We start from the raw sequence: 24,832 nt of genomic DNA on the forward strand, positions 1-24,832 counted from the left end.
TTCAACGCGGAGTCTTGGAGTTTAGGCGAGGCCGCCCGATGTTTTATATACGTTGGCCAAGTAATGCTTGAACCGATGAACCCGTGTATAGCGGCATGGTGATCGGCACTCCGCCCTACTCCAACGTACGAACCAGTGGCTTGACTGTTCCGAGGGAGCCGACGTAGTCTTCCGCAGCCCCCAGCATAAATAGGCCATCAGCCTCGGCGTCGTCATCCTTCGGCTCCATCATGCTGACGTCCTGATGTGACACTCTCGGCGCGGTAGGTAATTTATCTGTGCGACGGAAGCACACCCTCGCCAGGTGCCCACGTTGACGGCACTTGTAGCATACAGCTGAGCGGAACCGGCATGTTTCTGCACTGTGCCCCTGACCTTCGCATCTGAAGCATGACATTCGGCGTCCCTTCCTCGGTGTGCCTTTCTCTGTTACCGCATACACGTTTTCGTCTGACTTGGCGGCGCCTATCCCTTTTTCGTTCTCAACTGCCAGCTCAGCTGCCAGCGCTATTTCTCCGGCCTCGCTTCTTGTCAGTCCTGTTTTCGCGAACAGTTGCCGACGTACACTGGAGCTTTGCAACCTGCATACAATGCAATCCGGCAGCATTCTGTCCAGACTGTCTCCGAAATTGCATGTGTTAGCAATCTGACGGATGGCCAGAAGAAATTGTTTTACCGGCTCACCTGGCACTTGGTTGCGCGTGAAGAACTTTTACGACTGGACTATCTCGTTAGGCTCCGGCGAAAAATATTGTTGCAGAAGGGCCACTACCTCGCTGTATGCAAGTTCGTTCACCTTGACTGGCACGCAGCGTCCGGCAATCACGCCCGCCGTGTTGGTGCTCAGCGCTGCGAAGAGCAAAGCCCCCTTTATTCTTCTCTTCCGTAACGCCATGGCCCTCGAAGAATGCCTCTAGACGAACTTGGTACGCTGGCCATTCATCGGTGGCCTCGTCGAACGGTGGTGTGCTTGTATAGCTGGCCATTCCGTTTTCCTGGTGTTGTTCGTTCCTTATCCCATCCTCGTCGTCACTGAAATGACCAGACGCCAGCACTGGTTGCGCCAACAAGTAAAAAGCCTGCTTTATTGTCTTGGGGCGTTGTTCATATGCACCCAGATCGCAGAGCAAGGGAAAGGGAATACGGGGAGGCGAAAGTGATGGCCACCAGATAATCCGTGATAGCCGCCACGCGGGCGTGTGCGCTGACGTCACAACAATCTTGTCTTTGTAAATAAATTTACAAAGACTGGAGTTGAGGCACACAAATAAAACTTTTATCCTTCGTCACGCACATGTTTCTAACTCCTACGTAATATAAACACCACGCCTCGCATAGTTGATCAAGGAGGCCGGCGAAGGCCAACTAACTGCCGTATTTAAAATTGGTAGAAGATGGGTATTCCATAATTACTTTCAACGCACATCGTTAGGATAGGCCTCTGAAACGTTCAGTAGACGTAAGCCATTATATAGCCCCCTTTCTGCAAAATATTAATGACATGCTGTTCATGATCCTTCCACGGAAGAGGAAGAACTTTGCATTTGATTCAAATAATGCTTCTAAATGGTCAAGTAGCGACAGTTAAACTATTTTCATTTATTTTCCAATGAACACCGACATTTCGAAACTCGCCTGCCTACCCCACTGACATTGCCAACACGGCGCCAAAATGTACACTTTGTGAGTCACTTAGTTTTTCATAAAACAGTGATAAAAAACAATAAACGTTTTTGATTGCTTCTAGTCACCTTACTAGCTTTGGTGTAAGCGTCAAACACCACAAAGGGCTCGAGAAAGCCAGATACTTTACGGGAAACGACAATGCTCAAATAAGGGGAGTCGCAGGAGCCCAATTTTTGCCAAGGATACTTCTCTGTGCCAGGGTCAAAAGTGCTTATTTGGCGGTTTTGACATCGTTTATATGCTGTAGCTTGGTCTTGCCTACACAAAATGGGGCGGAGAATTTGACATGTCGCATAAAATAAGGGAATGTGATAAGTTCAAGCAAATGGAACTTTCTTAAAAAATTTCAGTAATTTTATTCATAGTAACTTTATGTCATTCTCGTGGCTTAGGACGTATTTGCGGCTGCGCGTTCCTTATGTTGATCTCGTGCAATATTGAAGAAAGCCCAGTTGTAGACATTGTGGTCATTCTTGCTGACGAGCGGCAACTGTCGTGTAATCTGCAGCAATAACTCGAAACATTATGCCATGAACTGAGGCAACATGTACAATATTGGCATGGGCAAACAAATAGGTCATGCGAAAAGCTATTCCTCAGCACACTGCGCCCTTGCGACAGCAGCGGCAAGCATAGAAAACTCATAAATCTGAAGCTAGGCGTTGCACCTCTTAACTTACGCAGCCCAAGTCATGACACTGACAGTCACTCTCGGCGTAAGTGCTTGATATTTTGTTTCCATGACAGTTATTTCTTGTCCGAGCTGTTAACCTTCAAGCTAGACATCAGTGGAATTCAGTGGAGTTGGCACATTGTGGATGTCGAAGTAATTATATTGATAGTAGAACATTTATTGTGAAGTTTCTTTTTCGAGCTCACAACGCTGAAAGCGATATAACTTAAATGTAACTTCCTATGAGTATTGCTAAATATCTTTGCTAGTGTGTTCAAATATCAGGTACGTCGCAGCACTTTCGAAAGTATATTTCATCAAGCACGTGTGCCAGAAATATAGCTGTCATGTCGGGAATTATTGCGACTCATGTTGCATTCCTTTTCCTTCGCGTTGCATTTATAGTACATCTTCCAATAGTTTTTACTAACATACGGGGGTTCCTTTACTGACCGTCAAGGCTTAGAAAGCTTTTCTTCAATATTTCAACAATAAAATTTCAGCAAACAACAATAATATAACTTTCCAGGGACATTTCTGATCCCGACGTACTGACTGACCGCCGCAAGTATGATATGGTTCACAGACAGGCAGGCGTCGAGATGGCAGCTAGTAAACAGTAATAATGCTAAACCATCAGCATATATTTTGACATTCAAACTTGGCGACCCATATGCCATGACGGGCTATCAATTATGCTTCTATTGCGGAAGCAATATATGCCCTACTACGCGTAAACATGGCGTTCTTATCGCCGGAGTGGCCTATTGATGGTACCAAAAATAGCCGACGGCGCAACGAGTAAAAACGCGTCAAACGTGCTCGAATTGAGGTAATATTTGTCAGGGAGGTTCTGGTAATCCAATAAATGAATGGTTTTGTAACGAAAATTTGGTACATTTCGGTCTGCGTGAGAGTCGAACCGGGCCTCCAGGCTACGAGCACGCTTGCCCAATGCCACAGCTGCGCCACGGTTCTGGCTGACTAAAGATGTGCCTAGTACATGCGTCATTGCACACGTCACGTCGCCGCAATCTGGCTGAGAGAAGGTATGACCTAGTGCGTGCGTCATAGGGCACGTGATGGCGCAGCCAATGGGGAAGAGCTGACGCCATGTCATGCGTGCATAAAATGAGTGGGCTTATGGCGTTCCGAAGTATACAAAGATAATGCTTTCGCATTTGCACACGTAAGCAATGCAAAGTGTCTCGGTCGAATTGTTTATTTTTCTGCTGCGCACCTCCTAAAATGCCTACATTTACCTTGCAAACCCCCAAATGCTTTGAGCTAACTCAGCCTAATACACGAAGGCCGGCATCTGATTTTTTGTTTTCCCATTTTGCTTACTTCAGACACAAGTCGAACATGACAATTAAAATTTGCAACGTTAATTACGCCATCCAGCGATATTTCTATGGAGGCAACTCTCGCCAATCTCTTTCGATGCTACATTTCCTAGGATTCCTAGTTAAGTATCTGCGTTTTTGCCGAAGTTTATCAAAGGTGTGGTGCAAAGATACCTTCTCAAATGATGATTTTCCGACCAAACCCGGCCTTCGTAGCCAAAGGATGCTTACGCCATTTAGAAGTGTATATGAGTGTAGTATTTTGCAGAACGCCGACATTTTAGTCTTGTAATTGTCGTAGTTCGGCAGGCGTTCCTGATTCCGACGTCAGTGGCACAAACTTGAGGAAATTATTATGGGTGGTTGAAAAGATGACTCACGGGCGGCTTCTAAAAGTTGTATATTTTTTATTTGGCTCGTTATTCAAATTCATCTAAAAAGCTTTAAATTACTCTCTACCCCCGAACACTTTCTAGGCTTTCCGTATGAGGCTGATTCAAGTTCCTTGTCACCGGAATTAAAGATAGGCGTCTATAATGAATCAATTCAATAAGCTGCACAAATCTTTCATCTTTCTGCTTGATGAAATATACTTACTAAATTAGAGAGACAAAAAATATGTAGTTAAATTTTGTGGTCCTCGTGGAAGGTGTACGATAAACGTGCACATAAACTTAGTGCATGCTTGGTCACTAAAGGCTTTACCAATAAAGCTGCGCTGCGGATGAATCAACACATGGGACGAAATTAACAGTCTATGTCATTACGCTATATTTCTAGTTCTAGTAGGAAAGTCCCTCGAGTATTTTCATCGTTTATGAAGCAGCAATGTAAGTGCCCTCAGAGATTTGATGTAAATAGTAACTTTTAATTCCAAGTTACTGTTGCCCCTAATTTTTCCTCCGCATTCACAATATTCTCAAAGGTAATGTGCGTGAAGATTATGGATCTCTGTATTACACTGTTCTTGGCTGTTTAATAGAAACATAAACAGCGATTAACATATATCTTTGTTACCTTTGAACGGTCTGAAATATATTTGTCATTTACCTAGGTTGAATAGGAGGATCTATTTATAAAAGCAAGGCGTTGTTGATGGCGTGCAACCATGGCGTCCAACAAACAAGATTATGGGAAGGTATTATACAAATATTCATTTACGTTGAAACTTTTAGGTTCTTTTAAGTTATAAAAATAGAATTTATTCATTGAACATTTGTTTAAAATAAAGAACGATTCAAGATGTATTTGTCGTTTGACAGCTTTGTGTTAGGTGGGGTGGGATAACATGATTGTGGGATGGAAAACTGTTGCGTGCTGCAAGGCTATGGGGTGACCCATAGAAGGATTACTCCCACGTCGGGACCGGAAGACAGAGCTTCGCGGCCGCGTCGTGGGCTTGCTGGACTGCCCAAAGGTGTTCAGCCAGATACGGCTGGTGAATGGCGTCTTCGAACCTGGCCAGGACCTGAGTGCAATCGGCACTGGTGGTTCGGTCGCAAGGCCAGATCATATGTTTGAGGTTAAGTGATTCATTACAGTTCACGCAGTGTGTATAGGGGAATCGTTCCGCCAAGTAGTAGTGTAGGCATTTGGTTGTGGGGTATGTATTGGTTTGAAGTAGCCTCAAAGTTAGTGCTTGTGGTCTCTTGAGTGAGGGACGTGGTGTGGCAAATTCTCTTCGGCTGAGGTAGAAGTGTTCAGTGAGCTCGTTATATGTAAGTGGGGCGTTCCTGTTCTCTCGGAGATGATCCGGACCCGCAAGGGCGGTGCTTCGGAGGATTAGTTCTCGCGCGCTCTTATGGTCATATCGTTGAGATGCCGGGGGGCCTTCACGATGTTTCCCAGGTGTTCAGGGAACCAGCATATTGAATGGAAGTAGATATTGCTACTTTGTATGATATCTAAGGCTTTCTGCAAGATTACACCTTTCTGAAAACCTCGTGGGCAAGGTGATTGACGATAATATATCTAATTGTGGCATACTTGGTTGCATTCTCATCGAGTGGCGTGCTGACAACATTTATGTTCGGTGGCGTGTTAGGGCATATTATATCATTCCCTCATTTGGCCGCCTCAATGCAAGCTGCCGTTGTTATTGCGGCAGCCACTCATGTGACTCCCAATTTGGCAATATTTACTCCTCCAGGGATCCTGAAGATGATCTTAATATCGTTCTCAGGTAATGGCAGCATTTTACTATGTCTAACAATGCTTTTTCTAACGGTAAAATATGAGCAGGTTTTCCATTTAATGTTTACCTCACATGTAGTCACCTTTCTTGGAAGTACCAACTGTGAACCGATAAACCGATCTGTAGACCTTGTTTTTAGATGCATTGATGTGTACTTTGTATTATTACCCTCTTTGTGTTTGACCGGCCTAAACGTGCCATTGGGATACTGAAATATTACTTACAAAGGTGTAAGCAATTATAAGACCTTAACCTAATACTCCAAACGGACCATGTGTTCTGTATGTATAACAACCCTACAAAGAACCTCCTGCCATGCGACAATATACACACCCACTCCTAAAACTTGGTATCACAAAGACATATGTTGACTCTTTCACAATAAAATTTGTTGCCAGGTTGATGAAGAAAGCTTGCATAATCAAACAAAGCACCTAGCCAGCACCAAATTTTCTTGTACTTTTGTCGCTTCCATGTACAAATCACTCCTGCAGGTATTACAAATAAAGAAAATAAGTTCAGGTTTAGTCCAGCGACCTGAAAATGACGAATAAAAACTCATCATATTTCTTAGATATATGTGGTTACATGAAATCTTATAAAGATAGCTGGGTCAATCCACGCCAACTGATCGATACTTTGTGCTCGACCATCTTCGATTTCTTTTTAAAAAATCATGGCTTATTGGGTTACTTTGACAAACAATAACCCAGCGAAAAAAAAAAAACATTTTCGCACCATGGCCGCCATCTTAAATTTCCAAGCGCCCACAAAACCTAGTCTAACAAAACAAACTTGTAAAAAATAAGCATTTTTACCAGCGCTACCATTGAAAGGAATACGGTGGTTTCACCACATCAAGCCTTTATACCTCTCAACGGTGCATATGGGACTTACGTCATACTCAGTGACCCAAGAGTTTAAAGTAACCAAATCTGAATGAACACGCCAGCGAAGTTTTCAAAAGCAAAATATGAAGAGCTTCCACTTGGAGCACAGTGCTTTTTTATGCGCCTCCTTGACGTCGGCTCCAGCGTGCACTGCAGTGAAGAGCAAGCACGGAGCAACGCTGGCGTTGAACGCAAGGACTCAATTTCCAGAATTATTTCCTCGCTTAAAACAAAGATTGTTCCGATTAAACGTTCAGAAATAAATGCCATTGAATTGTACTGTGTAACTTACTATCTTTAATATTTTTACTTGGACCACCTCACTATGCAATTGACGGCTCAATATGCCTCAAAAAGCAAAATTTTTTTCAAGTTTGCAATTTCTTTGCAGAGACGCGTTATGTTTTTCAACTCTGAAACATTTTTATCGGCTTCTTCGTCTTCAGGACAACACGGAGAAATAGCTGGAATGACTGCTGTGAGAACATGAAATTTTATAAAGAATTTTGAATTTTCACCTTTTTTTACCTTCTTCCGTGTTTTATATTTAAACAAAACTAAAACAAATTCAGTTACAGTTCATATATATAAGAAAAACAATCTCTTTTACATGTATGAAAAAAGTTTCGTAGTCATTGGTAAAAATGAGTTAGCCATTTTGTGCAACTGAAAAAAATTATGTTTTTCATAATCCTTTCTTTGCTGTGCCCAAAATTTAAAAGAGTTTTGGTTGAGGTGACGTGAGATAATATGAACAGGTTTTTAGATCTCAAACTTCATCTCACAAGTAGTCTTATTCATCGTACACACGAACTAATAAACTAATCTACAAACTATTGGTGAAGCCATACCTTGCACCACTATACCTTCAAAATGGTATCTCAACGCCAACACATGGTCACCAAGCTAGAAACAAGGCGCTGTTTACCTTGTTTGATCTGAATTCCCGTGATATATGTTAACAGCCTTTTCTTGGGCACCCTAAGAAACTAAGCACCGTGCGAGTTTCTGAGGCAGAGGGCGACAGTTGCGTAATACATGTCTGACGCTTGATATGACCCTAAAAATTTAGGTCGACATGCATTTTGCGCGTTGACTTCTCTATTTCAACTGTCGTCTCAGAATAGGACACACAGTTGGCACCCATAATTTTTTGCTGACCGGATATGAACCACCAACTTGCGGTAGATGTAGTGAGAGGCTAACCGTCCTGCACGTCCTTCTGGATTGTCGGAAAGCCGAAACAGAGAGACAGAAATATTTTCCACAAGCGTACCGATATCATGTCCCTCTTCATCCCATTATGTTTCTTGGTGAAGAACCACTGTTTAACACCAAAGCAGCCCTCGGTCTCTTGAACGAAGTTGTGTTACATGTTATTAGCCCAATACATTCGCAGCGCATCCTCTCTCCAGAGGATGCCGCTGTGATAGTAGTTCTGCATAGCACATGCCTCCAGGCCCTTGTGTTTCAAGGGCTCTGTTCAGGTAGTAGTGCTTGTTGCAATGCATTTTTTATATCCATAGTACACGTCACTAGTCATTGCCATTATCTTACCATATGTTGATTTTACGCACTTAACAGCGACTATTTTAGGCCCCTTTACAGCCCCGTCACATCTACCTCTCAGAATTCATCACTTCACTGCGAACTAACAAACACTGGCATGGCACTCTTTGGCCATACCTGGCCCTTGCGCCACTAAACCACACACATTCATTCTGTATTTCAAGTTGCATTGGAGCTACTTGGAGAAGCATCATTTCAAAAACAGCACTAGAAAAGTTACGAAACCAAATGGAACACAAAGGTATACATGAGAATGCACTTTTTTGTACATGTTCAGGTTCGTTGTTTGTACCTCGTCTGCTGGGCTCCTCGAAAGTTGTTAGGCTTATGTATAACTGAGACAGACGGTGCGCATAGATCAAGCGGTCATCGAACAAAACGGCCTAAGTCCACACGCCACATCGGAAGAATGCATTCTGTCTACGGTGTTCGTCGCGCTTAAGTTGCAGTGATGGCGCTGTGCGGAACGACCGTATACGTCAACAATATTAGAGTGGTAGCCGTGGCCTGAATGTCCATTTATTCATAGAATAAAAATAACGCGAGTGAGCGCCCGTTATAAAGGCTGCAAAAGATTTGTCAAGACGGTCAGCCTAACAAAAGAAACCATCAAAGCATCTGAGATTACGCCCGTTGCGACAACAAATTCTGCAGCGTACTATTAAGAGCTTTACGTCACAATAAATTGAAAATATTCATGTTCGAACTTTGGAGATCATTTACAGACATTAGCATCATACTCGGTTTGTTGTGTATTATTTTCTTAGTGCCTTAGAAGTAGATTTTGTTCATGTTGCCCTCAGTCCTTTCATTTGGTATCATTTATTGATACTCCCCCCCCCCTCTCCCAGTCGTCGAGGCCCCTTCCACGAAAAGTGGAACGTACAATGACAAGTCAACCGGCTAATCCACCGCGCTGCCTCAAATTCCTCCACCGACTATCAGCAGCACATTATCATTCTTTCCAATTCTACACCCTCGCCGCTAACACTTTCTCGCTCATTACCTCGCCCAGGGCCCTTACCTTCTCTCCTCATTAGTAGAACCGTACCTATATATAATGTGCCGAGGGGATCATATGTCGCCTAGAAAAAGACAAGTCCCCTTTTCGAAACCTTGACTCCTGATCTCACCTTGTTCTCGTGTTGCTTATCAATTGGAATTTCCATCTCCCGCATTCCTAGTGTTTTCCTGTGATCTACCTAAATCATATAAGAGAATTTGTTCTGAAAAGTATAAACCAGCTTGAATGTGGCCCTGTTTTCTTCCTTCTTTCTTTGGTCGGAATGCTTCTTTTGCACTGATACATCACTCCAAATTTGCACCTTTATTTCTTTTACAACTTCCGCTGCACTAAAAGAAGAGAGGGACAATTTGCTCGTAAAAACCACACATAATTCAAGAACAGGCATGACGTAAAAGCACCTAACAAAGAAACTGCCCCTACAAGAGTTAAGATCGTACAAAACTATACAATATATACAGTCGTATTCGATAGGAAATACTAACCATGTGATGTCGAGGCACAAATGTCAAGGTTTCGGAGCAACAGCCGTCGCACAGGATGGTTGAAGTTGCCAGCTCACTGCAGTTGCATATGACGTGGCCTGACAAGTAGGTATCTGCCGTAGCACAAGACGGGGATTGCTACGTGCGTTGCTGTCATTGCACAGGACGGAGCTCGGTGAGTGGCGACATGTTGAAGCTTTGGCTGGTCTCCGTAACACAGGGCGGGGCTTAACTGGCAACGGGTATTAAGTCGGGCACTACGATGCACCGCTGCAATACTCTGGGGACGGCGGACCTGTGCGTCCACGGTTTTTCGCATTTACGGGCTAGGCCTTCTGAGCGTCCCGCTACTCTCTTAAGAGCGGCAGCTACATAGGCCTTCACACTTATCGAAGAATACATCACCCACTTTCCTGCCACCCAGGGCCTTAATTCCTAATAAATGCTGAGCTTTTCACTCCCTAGACAGATTCAAGACCAAACGCGAGGCCACCCAAGGTCGCAATGTTTCCCGCTAATCAGTGCGCGCCCCGTGCACCCCGTGCGCCTTGTAGGACATTGCGTGTAGTAGGACATAAGGACTTCATAGCGCAACTCTTACTTCTTTCTTTTTCTATGCTATGATGTTCACAACCGCGTAATCATCTGGATTATCGCAAGTGTTATATTTGTAATGCATGCTTGTGTATTAGCGGTAGCCAATTGTTGTGAGTTGACACGCATTCCGTACTTGGTTCCAAAAAAATTTGGGGAAATAAGTAGGAGCGCACGTGGATTGCTGGTTAGGTTTAGGATAATTTACTGGCTGCCCGACAATGCAGTGCTTGTGCTAAAATGTTGTAGCAACTATGGCGTACATTGATTTGCAAAAATAAGCTATTTACTAAGGAGCGAATTTGTGCCGAGAACTAAACATAATTCCGCCCCCTTCACACAGGCGGGGGTCAAATAACTCCTTTGTATCGTGCCACCGTCTTCCAACGTCACTTGCTGCCTTCCTTCACCCGGCCACACCCTGCGATTCCTCATTGTCCAGGCAGCTCGCCGGTGGGATCTCATGTCCGTAATGCACCAAAGCGGTAGCTACCGAAGGGAAGGCTCAGCATTACTGGCGTGCTGTCGTTTCATAAACAACTTGTTACTACATGAGGTGACAGACACGAGCGACAATAATATGGCCAAAAGTTATTCAAGCTTTTGTTACTTTGACTGTGTCCTCGCGGAAAATATTGGAATGTGTTGCTACGGGATGTGATGGGTGCGTTAATTGTCTCAAAGCGCATGCTAGCATCAGCACAAGTGGACAATGCGTGCGTTTCTGGCCTAATTGAGAGTACTTAGATATTTTTCGATGGTAAACCCGGTTTTCAAGTCTACCATTGGAGAGATGTATTTTTATCTGATACACTGTGAAGAAGGTGAAGAAGGAATCTACTAATCACAACGCTTATTTGTAATGCAGGAAAAGCAAGCTGTCGCAGTATTGCTATTTGTACCGCAGGAAATAAAAGAAAATCACTATATTTCGCAGAAAAGCAAGGAAACATGATTTAATGGTGTATAAACTCATACTCGGGTATATTGGTAAAAACATTGTTGGCAAGTATAGGCCTGATGCGCTGGAGTTTCGAACACACTGTGGCGCCAACCGGTTGACGAACTAGGAAATTGCCTGGATTCTACAAATGGAATCTTGGCGCAGTGAGTTGCGTTTCTCAGAGCCCGTAGAACTCATGTCGTCTTCACGTCAAACACATGTCGTTTTCTTCACACTTACGTGCTTGATTCGTTCCCTCGCAAGTTCTGAGCTGCAAGAAACGATCTGCATTTGCAGAAACAGCTTGTGTCCAAGACATGAAGAGCAGAGCGCGTTTCGTTCGTTGAATGAAAGCAAGAAAAGTGGTAGGCTGCGCATTTGTTTCGCAAGTGTCAGACTACGTAAGCCCCACACAATTTTTGTTCCTCGTGCGCAGTATTATGCTCAACCAATTGTGGAAGTCATAACACAGGTTTGCATAACACAAAATGCATATTCTAGTTGCCACAATACCACACAGTTGAAGATAAGATTACGCGTGATTCAGAGGAAAATAAGAAAGCTTGCTCATTTAATAGTACGGAATTATTGCGCAGTGAAGCGCAAGCTTTTTAGAAAGAAACTGACCTTGCATTGAAAGTATTTGTTGTATTGCTAAGAGTGCCGGCCGGGTTTATCCCAAGGCATTCTTTAGGAACTAGAAATGTGCTTACTTTAGCAGCCGTTATTTCTAATGTTAAACGGCACATGTGGTTTTAGTGACGTCACTAGAACACATGCCTTGACTCAGAGTTCACGATTTTGACAGCGTTGACTTTTTGGAGATTCATTGGAGCGTTTAAGGAAGTTGATAACCTTTTGTTGCAATATATGGACACTCCAAGCGAATGTCTGCTTTCGTCGTCACCGTCTCCGACAGTGTCGACGCCGCCTTGAGGTTCTGTACATATTTAGGTATATGTGCGTATAGGCCACGCCATTCTATCTATATTACTTACGGTATATGCGGGTTATATTGCCACACCATTCTATCACTAAAGTTCCTCATACCAGGTCTTACAGAACGTTAAGACTTGGTTTGAGGAACTTTAGTGATAACGAACGTTCTGTAAATTTAGGAACTTTCTGAACAAAATTTTGAGTTAATTTGATGTTGGCTTTCAGGAAAACGTGACAGCTGAACGCTCGAGAAAGGATATAACGTCAGTGGTTTTTCTTCGCAGAGATATGTAGATAGTTCACGTGAGTTTCCGTTAAACTAAGACTTTATTTTCGGATTTCGCGAGTTATAAAAAATAAAGGCTGTATTAGGTTAGATACTGATTATTCTGCAGTCTACATCAGCTGATTTTAAGAAATCGCCGCATGGTTGTTGCCACACGCACGTGGAGAGTACCGCGCCTTGGAAATGGGCTGAGCGGATCGCTTTTAGTATTGGTGTACTCTATAGATTTCTCTTCGACGTATTATGTAAGGGTATGTCTAAGGCTGTGCGTGTCTCGCATGTGTATTTAGACGACGGCAGAATTTGAGTTTCATTTAGTGTGTGGAAGTACTTATAAATAAGCGCAAATCTTCTTGTAGTCTTCAACGCGTAATTTGCGGAAGTTTTTTTTGTTTTTTGTTCTTAATGCGTGAGTCGCACGCAAGAGTTTCGACCGCAAAATGAAAGCGAGTCTGATAGTACATCCGTGAAGTCAACGATGCTCTCAGTGGCACTATTACGTAAATTAATAACGGATGCAGAGTACGAACATATGAGATTTCAATTCTCAATGATTTAGGGTCATTCTGAAGTTAGGTTGGAAGATTTTGGTGTTGCATGCATAGACGTGTAGTGTTGTGTTCGATTTTTTCCAGTCCACTACATTTTCAGGCATGGAGTGGCGCCTGAACCGGCAAAAAAAGAAAAAGAAATATCGCCGAGAGCTATTGGGGCTATACTAGTCAGGGTTCAACCAAATTAGGAAGGCCCCCTAAGTTTCAACAATGTCACTCCCTCACCAGAACAGGAATTGGCCTCGCTGGTGCAGTAATCGCCTACTACTTCCCTCATCACTCCTACAATTTACCCATGGCCCTCATTCCCCAGCGCCTTCGGAGCACCTGACCAAGGCAGCGGTCAGACCTGCGACGCGGCAGAGGGTGCTAAGAATCTCTGGGTCCGGACAGGCCGCCACTGGAAACTGCACCTGGCAACGTTCAACACTCACACCCTATCAAGTGAGGCTAGTTTAGCAGAGCTATTGAAAAATTATCAGGCATTGCCTGGGATATTATTTGCCTTAGTGAGGTAAAAAGAACTGGTGAGGCTTATACAGTGCTGACTGTTGACGTCCTCTGCTACTGGAGGTCTTCCAGATAGGAGTAAATTCGGAGTAGGATTTCCAGTCCATAAGCACATAGCGGGCAACATTGATGAATTCTACAGCTATAATGAGAGGGTAGCAGTTGTAATAAAGCTGAATGGGAGGTATAGAATGAAGGTAGAACAAGCCTACCCCCCAACCTCCAGCCACGATGACCAAAAAATATAAGTTTTATAAAGATGTTGAATTAGCAATGAAAAAGATGCGAGCTCAGTATACTCTAGTCATGGGCGACTTCAATGCAAAAGTGGGGAAAAAGCAGGCTGGCGAGCAAACAATTGGAAACTACGGCATCGATTCTAGTAACACTAGAGGAGAGATGTTGGTAGAATTCGCGGAAAGAAATAGGCTCCGAATAATGAATACCTTCTTCAGGACGCGCAGCAACAGGAAGTTGACCTGGAGAAGCCCTAATGGAAAATCAAGGAATGAAATTGATTTCCTACTTTCTGCCATCCTGCCATAGTGCAGGATGTAGAAGGGTTAGGTAGGGTGAAGTGCAGTGATCATAGCTTAGTGAGGTCTAGGATTTCTCTGAATATACCTAAATAAAGAATATAATTAGTCAAAAAGAAACAGGCCAACCTAGACGCAGTAAGGGTAAAAGCAGAACAATTCAGGCAGGTGCTCGCAAATAAATATGCAGGTTTAGAACAGAAACATAAAGACAACATAGAGGTAGTGAATCAAACCATAACTAGGCTGATATCAGAAGCAGCAATTGAAGTGGGAGGTAAGGCACCAAGGCAACCAGTAGGTAAGCTCTCTCAAAGAACAAAGGACCTAATAAAGAAACGGGAAAACATGAAAGTGTCAAACTCGAGAGGTCAGATAGAATTCGCTGAACTGTCGAAACTTGTCAACAAGAATAAAGAAAGAGATATCCGAAATTATTCCGTGGAAAAGTTTGAGGAAGCAGTAAAAAATGAATACAGTATGAAATCAGTGACAAGAAAACTAGGCATAGGAGAAGGCAACATGTGTGCACTGAAAGATGAGCAGGGTAATATCATCAGCAATTTCGATGACATTGTAAATGCGCCGGAATAATCTATACAGACCTGTGCAGTTCCCAGAGCAGCCAAGCTACTTTTATTCGAAGTAGTCATGAACAGCATACAGAGGTCCCTTCTATAACTAGCCATGAAGTTAGAAGGGCCTTGAAAGACATGACCAAGGGAAGAGCTGCTGGAAAAGATGGAATAACAGTCGATTTATTCAAGGATGGAGGAGATATCATACTTGAAAAGCTTGCGGCTCTTCATACGCAATGCCTTACGACTTCAAGTGTACCAGAAAGCTGGAAGAACGCCAACGTTATATTCATCCACAAGAAGGAAAACGGTAAATAATTGAAGAATTATAGACAAATTAGCTTGCTCCAGTATTGCATAAAATATTCACCAAGGTAATTTCAAATAGTATAAGGGCAAAGTTAACACTTGACTTCAGCCAACCAAGGTAACAAGCTGGCTTCAGGAATATATATTCTACGATGGATCATATGTATCTCATACACCAGGTAATAGAGAAATCTGTGGAGTACAATCAACCTCTCCATATGGCTTTCATAGAATATGAAAAAGCATTTGATTCAGCAGAGACACCAGTAGTCATAGAGGCATTACGTAACCAAGGAGTACAGGATGCATACGTGAATATATTGGGAAATATCTACAAGGAGATGCACAGAAACCTTGGTTCTCGACAAGAAAAGTAAAAAGTTACCTATCAAGAAAGGGGTCAGGCAAGGAGACGCAATCTTTCTAATACTATTCACGGCGTGCTTAGAAGAAGTATTCAAGTTCTTAGACTGGGAAAGCTTAGGAGTGAGAATCAACGGCGAATATCTCAGCAACCTTCGGTTTGCAGATGACCTTGTCCTATTCAGCAACACTGGGGACGAATAACAGCAAATGATCGAGAAGATTAACCTAGAAAGTGTAAGATTGGGGTTGAAGATTAATTTGCAGAAGACAAAGATAATGTTCAATATACCGGCAAGGGAACAAGAATTCAGGATCATCAGTCACCCTCTGCAGTCTGTAAAGGAGTACGTTTATCTAGGTCAATTACTCACAGGAGACCCTGATCACGAAAAAGTAATTCATAGAAGAATAAAATTGGACTGGAGTGCATGCGGCAGGCATTAACAAATCCTTACTGGGAGATCACCACTGTCGTTGAAAAGAAAAGTGTACAATCATTGCATTCTACCGTTGCTAGCATATGGGGTAGAATCTTTGGGGTAAACAAAGAAGCTCGAGAACAAGTTAAAGACCGCACAAAGAGCGATCGAACGAGAAATGTTAGGTCTAACGCTAAGAGACAGGAAGAGAGTGATGTGGATCAGAGAACAAACGGGGATAGCCGATATTCTAGTTGACATTAGGCAGAAAAAGTGGAGCTGGGCAGGCCATGTAATGCGTAGGATGGATAACTGGTGGACCATTAGAGTTACAGAAAGGATACCAAGAGAAGGGAAGCGTAGTCGAAGACGGCAGAAAACTAGGTGGAGTGATGTTGTTAGGAAATTCGCAGGCGCAAGTTGGAATCAGCTAGCGCAAGACAGGGGTAATTGGAGATCGCAGGGAGAGGCCTTCGTCCTGCAGTGGACATAAATATAGGCTGGTGATGATGATGATTATGATGACGAGGTCTTACATTCTTGACAAAATTATTCCTCAGAATTTTGATAATGACAGACCTCAAACAAATGTTTTGAAACAAAACATGGACAGCGCATGCATTTCATCTTATGTCGTGTCATACTTAGTAGTGTGAAAGAGGGATCAAACCTGAAAATTATGTAATTTAGTTCGCGTGGCTATGCATGACCTCCGGGCTCGGCCCAGAAAAGAGGGTTGAAACATACCCGATACAGAACAGGGGTGGCAAAGTCGCTTAGAAAGTGCTTTGCTTTATATCCACACACAAATCAAATTGTCTGATGGTAGGATTCCATCAGAGGACCCCTAGCACAACATCTCGTACTCCCGTAGCTTACGTTCTCTTCTATTCATACTGCCACAACAACTACAAGTCTTCGTAATAGTCTAAGACGTTGCGATCAGCTTGACTGCGTCGCTCTTATGGCGATACTGTGGTATTTCTGGGCATTTTGTGTCGCAGAGAGTGTTGTGCCTCAACTGTTGAATGTATACCGCATGAACACATTAATATACATCAAAAGTAAGCTTTTTACCCACAAAGATAAGTATCTTCTAGCTTCCTGAGTGGACGGAAAACATCTAGGAGATGCATAGATGTCCATGCGGCTACATGCAATCATTGTTTTATCCCTACAATTCTAGCGGTGAACAACGTGAAACTTAACGCAAGGTAAATTATTCTGATTTATAAGGAACGTTGTTACAGGTAGAGGGTTGCGCAAACTGTTCCACGCATTACTGATTATATACCGTTATATTTTTCAATGTGATTTTAAACTCTGCTAAATACTGGCGTTAACGACGCTTACTACTTCATTTTTCCAGACTGATTTTGTTTGGAATGGATAACCTTGATAGGGTCGAAGTGTGAACACGTGTGCCCCATAGAACACTATGGTTGAACATACCTGCTAGTTGAAAATAGCACGCGTACATTTAAAAAAATCTATGAGCATGCTGCACCACATTTTTCACACCACTAGCCTACTATATGACAGTGAAGACCGGAAGGACTTTCAGTCCGCGTCACCCTTGTGTGGAGCGCGAAAACGGCGGCTGCCTGGGTGCTAAGGAGCGTGCCAGCGACGTATAACCGTAGTTGCTGGGCCCAAATATGCCCAGCAGCTACCATTAGACGTCGGGCCTAGCAGCTAGCGTTAGATGTCGCTGGTTGCCTGCGGAGTGCCTCGGAGGCCGCCGTTCTCGCGTTTCACACGAGGGTGACGCCGACTGTACCTGCCACAAAACATTCAATGGCCACGCGAGATTTTATGGCACGCGAACGCCTCTTAAAAACCTAAAACCGATATCACTCAGCTGTAGGCATACTATGTGGTGAATATTTTACCTTGAGATATACTACTTTTGACGAGGGTGTGTATTATGTATTATAGAAGATGGAGTTAAGGTCAGCCTGAATAGACATGCACGCGGCATGCCACCTCTGATATTCCAGTAATTTAAGAACCAAAGTAAGGTCAAGTACATGACTGCAGAGCTATTGTTGTCACAGTTTCGTAATATTTGCATACAAGCTGACCAATCACCAATGCAATGCGACAAAGTCTGTAAATAAACTGCTTTCAGTTACCGAGAAAGCGAGTGATAATACATGACAAATAAATAATTTTGAACGTTAGGGGTGACTAACGAGTGAGTCTCAAGATATTTCAAGTTATTAGACCTTGTTTCATATCGTGTATAAAAGTGCAAGAACAATCCCGTGTAGCGCGAGAAAGCTTTGGTATGACAGAAAGGTCATCTTATACGTATGATTCTCCTAAATGCCTAAACAAAATTGAGTGGAAAACAACCAAAGGCTAAGAAGTCTGCTTTGAAACTGGACGTTTGCCCTTTTCTCAGTTGAGACTCAACTCACGTCACTTCACTTACAAATACAGATGGCGCGAGGCTGCCGCGATTCTCATTTTCAGAATCTCTGCCTCCAGGAAGGATGCCAAAATTGCTGCATTTTTTGATATGCTATGTCATCTCTATAAGCGGTAAGAATGTTTTATTTTAAATAAAGTATCAATTAGCGGTTATTTTTATGTGTTCATTTATTTCAATATACAATTATATCGCTTAGGCTAGGTCTCCTGCATACGTACTGCACTGTCGGGGTAAATTCGCACGTTATATATATAAATGTCTTCAATAAACACTCGTTTGCCTTCTTAGCACAATAGTATATCGCTACTAGAGCATAGTCAACACAGCTCTAAATACAATAAGGTAGGTTATACAAACTTAAAAAAATGCTGTTCTGGCCATAAATTGAGTTTTTAGAAGTAGAATCATTTGAGATGTGTTCTCTATATTTACAGCTATTTCATGGGCACAATATTACAGCCATGGCGATAGACATATGAACTGCAGAAAACGTTACACGGTAAGCAGAGTGCGTGCTTCATATATTGCTTATTATCATCTGGAAAACAACACCACGGTATCTATGTGAGTTTACACAGTAATACACAGCAGTAAAATGTGTTGCATTAGTAGTACAAAGTAATAGTGTTTGTTTTTTCCGCAGAATACGTAATTGTTAATTAACGTAAAATAATTTTATATAGATGTATGAACACTGATCTTCGTTGTTCATTTCATGTATAGTCTTTCATGTAGGCAGTCTAGGTTGGTCAGGTAGCTGCAGTGCCGGCCACAGCATTAAAAAAAGTTTCGTGAAACTTTAATGGAATGTTGGGAAAAAAATTAGCCTGTCGGATATAGTCTGAACTAAGACTACTGCAGTACGCTTCATTGTTTCTAATTACTGCAAATATCATAATGTTAAAGAAAGTACGGCCGAAGCACCCTCACCTGAATTATCGTAAATGTGCGAAGTATGTGCTTGTCTGTAAGATTAGCGTACTGACATTTACTGCATGGCGTTTTACCGAGCGTCTTCAGCACAACGCTCACAGTACTCGGCCGGGGGGGGGGGGGGGCACTTTCCTTCCTTCTGCACTACATCTACATATAGCACCGCGCCGCGCAAGCGAAGCGATGCGCATGCCTAGACGTTCGTCCCGAAGCGGCACATACGCCGTGCATTAGTGACGCAGCCTGCTAAAGCGTCAGGTTGCTGTCCTTTGAAGATCCTTGGTGCGGGTAGTTCGATTCTCCGCAGCATAGCGTACATTTAAGGGATCTTTTCAGCCATTGCAAAGGGCACACAGATACTGATGCATAGCCAGTGACCGAAATTGACATCAAAGCCGTTCATTGAAGACCAGCACGTAACTAATGACATAACCAGTATTCCAAGTCGGCGTGAACGAGTTTCATTGCACAGCGGTACATACTAAGTTCCGCATCTACAGTGACCCATGACGGCGTGAAAGAAGTTGTTTGAAGAGTGGTACATACGTACACGTTGCCACATACTCGGCAAACCAAGTGGGTCTGATTGTTGGTTTGTAACCATGTTCCCTCAGCACTGCTGGATGCGCTACTCATTGAACCATGGACTACCCAGCAACTCATTTAGGCGCTAAAGCAGTTAGACACAAACACACATAGTTAAACCCATAGAGAAATACATACGTCCTTTTGCATGTCGACCCCCGGAAAGTGCGTTAAGTACACTAAGAATGCCAACGCTATAAAAATCATTCAAAACTATCTCGTGGTGGGCGGTGTCAAACTTTCATGTTACACATTAAGACAATCTTGTCTGGATAAGTATTCACATACACGTTATGGAGGACCTTCTCTTCTGCGGCAGTAGGTGACGTTGCCTGGTCAGAGAAAAATGCGCGAGGTCCTCCCGGCTGCATACAAGGTTTATAGATTGCGCCTTTCGTCGGATGCAGTATGTTGTGTCGATACATTGCGTTACTGCTGATCGCAAAAACGTCGACATTCTTCTGAGATGGCTTCTGGCGGGTTTTGTTCACTTATTAGGCAGTACGTGGGGCTCTGCATGACACTCAGGCTCCAGCTTGCAAATGTTGGAGTCTCACGACATGTAACACGTACGAAGAATTACATAACTTTGTGGCTTTACCCTTACGAAGTCCCAAGAAGCGTCTGACATAATCGAGAGGGAAACAGCGCAAAAAAAAAAACACGACAAGAAGACAAGAAGGGAGACACTGTGATGAGCAGGTTCTTTTGTGTTAATGGTTTCTGGCGGTTCTCTGAGGCGGAGCCTCCCAGAACCCAATCGAGTACAAAGCCGTTTGTTGGGAAACACACACACACAAACTTTTAATGAAACTAGAAACGAAAATTAACCCATAAAAACAAACACACAAAGATAACATAAGAACACGTAGCTAGAACGCTCATGATATGAGGCAAGTTCGGGCAGGCTGCGGGTGTGCGTATGCACTACAGTCTTGACGCGGCGAAGCGGAGACGAGACGACGAGATAAGCGTTGTTGATCTCACCAAAAGACGTTGTGTCGGAACGTCGTACAGGCTGCCAGAGCGTGGCAGCTCTGGCTCCGTGGAAGAGACAGGCGACTCGGCAGCACGAGCCGACGGTGGTGGCGTTCTGGTCGGGCAGCTGATCGTGGCACTCGGGCTCGTAGCCCGACAGCTCAGGTTCTGCCCACGGACGCAGACGCTCACCGGCCTCGGGCAGCAGCAGTTGACTATCGGGCAGGGTGGCGATGCCCGGGAAGGCAGGCGGCTTGGCAGCAGGGGTTGACGGCGGCGGCGTTCTGGCCCGGGCAGCTGGTCGTAGAGCTCGGGCCCGTAGCCCGACAGCTCTCGTTCTGCCCACGGGCGCAGACGCTTGCCGGCCTCAGGCAGCAGTTCTCGAACGGATGGAGTAGCGGCGCCCAGGAACGGGTTGGCAGGAGGCCCCGGCCGGGTGAAGTCCTGGTGGCTCGGGTCCGGAACCCGACGGCCGTCTTCAACTCCCGATCCGGTGGCCGACCTTGTCCTGGTGCCGCTTCTGGAACTCCTCCCCCTACTGCCAGCGCGGCTCCTTTTTCTGCTGCTCTGGTTGATTCGTCGATTTCTCATTGGCGGCTCGAGGCTCCGTGTTCCTCTGTGATTGGATTGGCTTTTCTTCTTTTGATTTCTTTTCTTGCGCCGCCTGTTCACGCGCCGGCCGGTCTTCGGCGTCGTCGTTTTCGGCGCGGCGCGGTAGAGCGGCGCGCGCTCTCCTTGTCGTCTGCTTCTTGTTTGAAATGCAACGCACCTTGTCGCACACCACAAATATCACCGTCGCGCATGACCACACCGTGTCGCGCACCACAAAAGTCACCGCATTGTGTCGCGCACTACTCATCACAGACACACACCAGCGCTGGTGTGTGTCTCCCTTCTTGTCTTCTTGTCGTGTTTTTTGCGCTCTTTCCCTCTCGAGCATGTAACGACTAGCCCAAGCCTCTACGATCTTGCAATTTACTTCTGACATAATATTGCAAAACGTTTCTTGCTCTTCACTTTTTCAACTATTCATTAACATGAATGCAGAATGACTAAAAATGGTTTTATACGAACGCTTTACCCTTGCATCTGGTGCCAGGCAGCTCGCTGAAGGGAATTTCCTTATGGGTGCTCCTTTCCCACTGTTCCGTGTGTTTAAAGCAACATATAGGCTCGAAACGTTTTTGCCACACCTAACCAGTGTCATGTAATTAACCACTTGTAAACAACAGAATTCATATTCAGTGTGTGAAAATCCGGATGCTGTCCCAGGAAGATTCAGAAGTATGATCCCCTTCATAATAGAGCAAAGTTCATGTTTTCTGGTTTGTAGGCGATAATAACTCACGGCTACCATTAGGTTCGGAAAATTAAAACAGGATTTTTTTGGTTATAGAGTATTACAACAAGCCACGAGTTTCGGAAACATCAGTTTTTCCATCGAATATGGCCTGCAATATTATGATTCCACTTGCTAAGGATATTCAAAATCTTTTTCCGGAGTTTTGAGGAGTCTCTTTGAGGAGCCACGGCTACAATATTTTTGTTGCTTTACTTCACGCCTAAATTTTTTAGGATACGTGCGCGAGAACTTTAGTAATCCTAAATACAAAGTAAGCCCGGCGACATATTTCTGTGGCAGAGAAGCCAGACATATGAAAGCCCAGGACACAATTTTCTTACTGCGCATCGGCATTGCATGTACTTCCATGAATGTAAGCAACTGGAAGCTACATAGCGTAAAAAAAGCCCATGCCAGTTACTGTTCCTATTTTTTGTTCATGATTTATTTCACAACAAATAAAAAGGCTTGTTTACGAAATAAGTATCCGTTTTCGCTGTTCATAGATATTTAACTCCCTACTGCCTATGTGTTGTTTACCTTGTCCTGTAAAGTGCCAGCAAAATTTCCAGACTACTTGGCACAGCATCACAAGAGCTTAAGTTCCTATCGTGCGATCGCGTGCACGCAGCATTAGTTGCGTTACCACAGAAAGTTGTCGTATGGTATAGAATGTCCTACACAAGTCGTTTTCTATTCAAGAATTCTAGAATTCAATTTTCCAAACTGCCGACTATTTTTGTCCAATGGCTATAAATGCCAGTAACCCTTCATTTAGTATACAACGAGAAAAACAGATGCAAATTGTAAAGCAATTATTAGACTTTTGTCACACTTGGTTTCCATTCCGTGCGATGAGAAAGGACGCAAGAACAGCAGTCAAACTCATGATGAAATCCAAACAGCACTTACGAAATCTACTAAAACCAAACTAAAACGGCACAGAACGTTAGTGCACATGACATGACACATATGCTAGGCCTGACGAACTAAGTTTGCCACGAGTCCGAGAAACAAACCGTTCAAAGCAGCTCACGCTATGGTGGCCAGGAGACGAGAGGTTGCTGAAGTGAAGGCCGATGACCTCACGACGTAGAACACGCCTCGATATTGAACGGTGAGGAAAAGATGACGCTTGACAAACCGGAGATGAGCGCTCCGCAGTCTGCCTGCCTAGCACAACGCCTGCGCGCGCGCCGCAATACTCGACGCAAATGTCGCCATTAGCCAGGTCACGATCGGTGCTCCGTTGAACAGCTGACCTAGAAGACACCTTGACCACTATCCGCAATGCTTGTGGTGAGGGGTTTCAGAGCAAACCAAGACACGCTAAGACCTGTAATACTGGTCCTGGTGAACATCTTGGCCAAGGGCAACGGGTGTTCCATAGACGGTCACGTTCCCTGGAGCCTTGATCGCCGGCGTCCGACACTTCGGCCTGCTTTCTTTCGTCTTCCGCTTTCCAGGCGCGAGTCTCGCCACGAAGCATTTTGCCACGTCCTCGCCACAGGTGGCCGAAACGGGGCGCGACGCATCTTCGGAGTAACACAGGGCCACCGCTCATTTGGTGAGGTCACGCTCGCGTGTGCTTGAATGGCGAATAAACCCGTGCGAACTTTGTCGACGTCGGCATTTTGGAAGCGAAAGCTTCATTACGCTACCTCGGGCAGTCGTAGGTGACTCAACAGTTTTCACCTTGTGAGCTAGAGGTCAAACCACAAGAGAGCATTACGGCGCGTTTATAGCCCATCGGCACATGGGCGCGCGTCATCAGACGCCGGGCGCGTGGGAGCGCATTGGCAACGCGTCCGGTTACGTTGGTGCCGCCTGTAAGTCGAACCATCGGTTGAACTATAGCCGCTGTTCTCGCGAACGTGACATAACATGTGCGCGCGTTCACGCTACGTCGGACTATATTTAGGCCTTTATGGAGCCCTGAAAGGAGACATTGCCGCTGTTGCCCAAGTAGAGTTGGGCGAAACCACTTCTCGGCCACAGCTGGACAATGAGCCTAGCCAGGCAAGTGAAGCTTTTGCTATCAACCAGGGTTAACCAAAGCTAAACCACATCAATATTATTTCACTCATTATATAAATGAACATTATTCGTAATTATTCAAGTGCAGACGAACAGCTGTTGTTGCGTAGGCAATGTAGCCATTGAAGTGACATATGTAGCCGTTCACTGAGCACAATAGATATCAGTCATTGAGTAAGCAAAGCACGTATTAGGTAGCCTTACGAATTGGGCGTCTCGATTAAGACACAGTAATTTATTTTACTGCGTAAGCTGTTATAGGCTCATTTCAACCGCCGATTCGGTTGGCGATCTCCGCCCCCGCCGCAGCCGCTGCTGTTCGTCACAGCTATCGCCAAGCTTCTACACTTCATGGGGAATTGGCCAAGAAATGATTGGATTGTCTTGATCAGAAAAACTTATGCGTGGCTCTGCTATCGCAAACACCAAAGACCAGCGGAGCTGGGGAAGGCCTAGTAAAGTAGTGGCAAACCACACACTTTGTCTAACTGTTGCTGGGCTTCCCCCATTTCCTCTGGTCTCTGGTGTTAGCGATAGCAGAGCCGCGCATAAATTTTGGGCATGCCAGTGCAGATTGAGAATGCTAATATTTGCAATCTCTCGCTTCAGTCTTTCGGAA

The 24,832-nt window shown here is 44.3% G+C and overlaps 1 protein-coding gene across 1 annotated transcript in view; it reads left to right on the forward strand.

The window, feature by feature from the left end:
* Window positions 1-18,368: 18,368 nt before the first annotated feature.
* The window catches only part of LOC125940204 (uncharacterized), a 34,253-nt gene continuing 27,789 nt past the window's right edge, over window positions 18,369-24,832 (forward strand). The window contains exons 1-2 of the mRNA XM_049656020.1: window positions 18,369-18,448; window positions 18,773-18,837. Coding sequence (XP_049511977.1) covers window positions 18,400-18,448; window positions 18,773-18,837 — 114 coding nt within the window. The 5' untranslated portion in view covers window positions 18,369-18,399. The remainder of the gene's footprint in view (window positions 18,449-18,772; window positions 18,838-24,832) is intronic.

The sequence above is a fragment of the Dermacentor silvarum genome, chromosome 9, assembly GCF_013339745.2.
Source record: "Dermacentor silvarum isolate Dsil-2018 chromosome 9, BIME_Dsil_1.4, whole genome shotgun sequence".
NCBI classification, from domain to species: Eukaryota; Metazoa; Arthropoda; class Arachnida; order Ixodida; family Ixodidae; genus Dermacentor; species Dermacentor silvarum.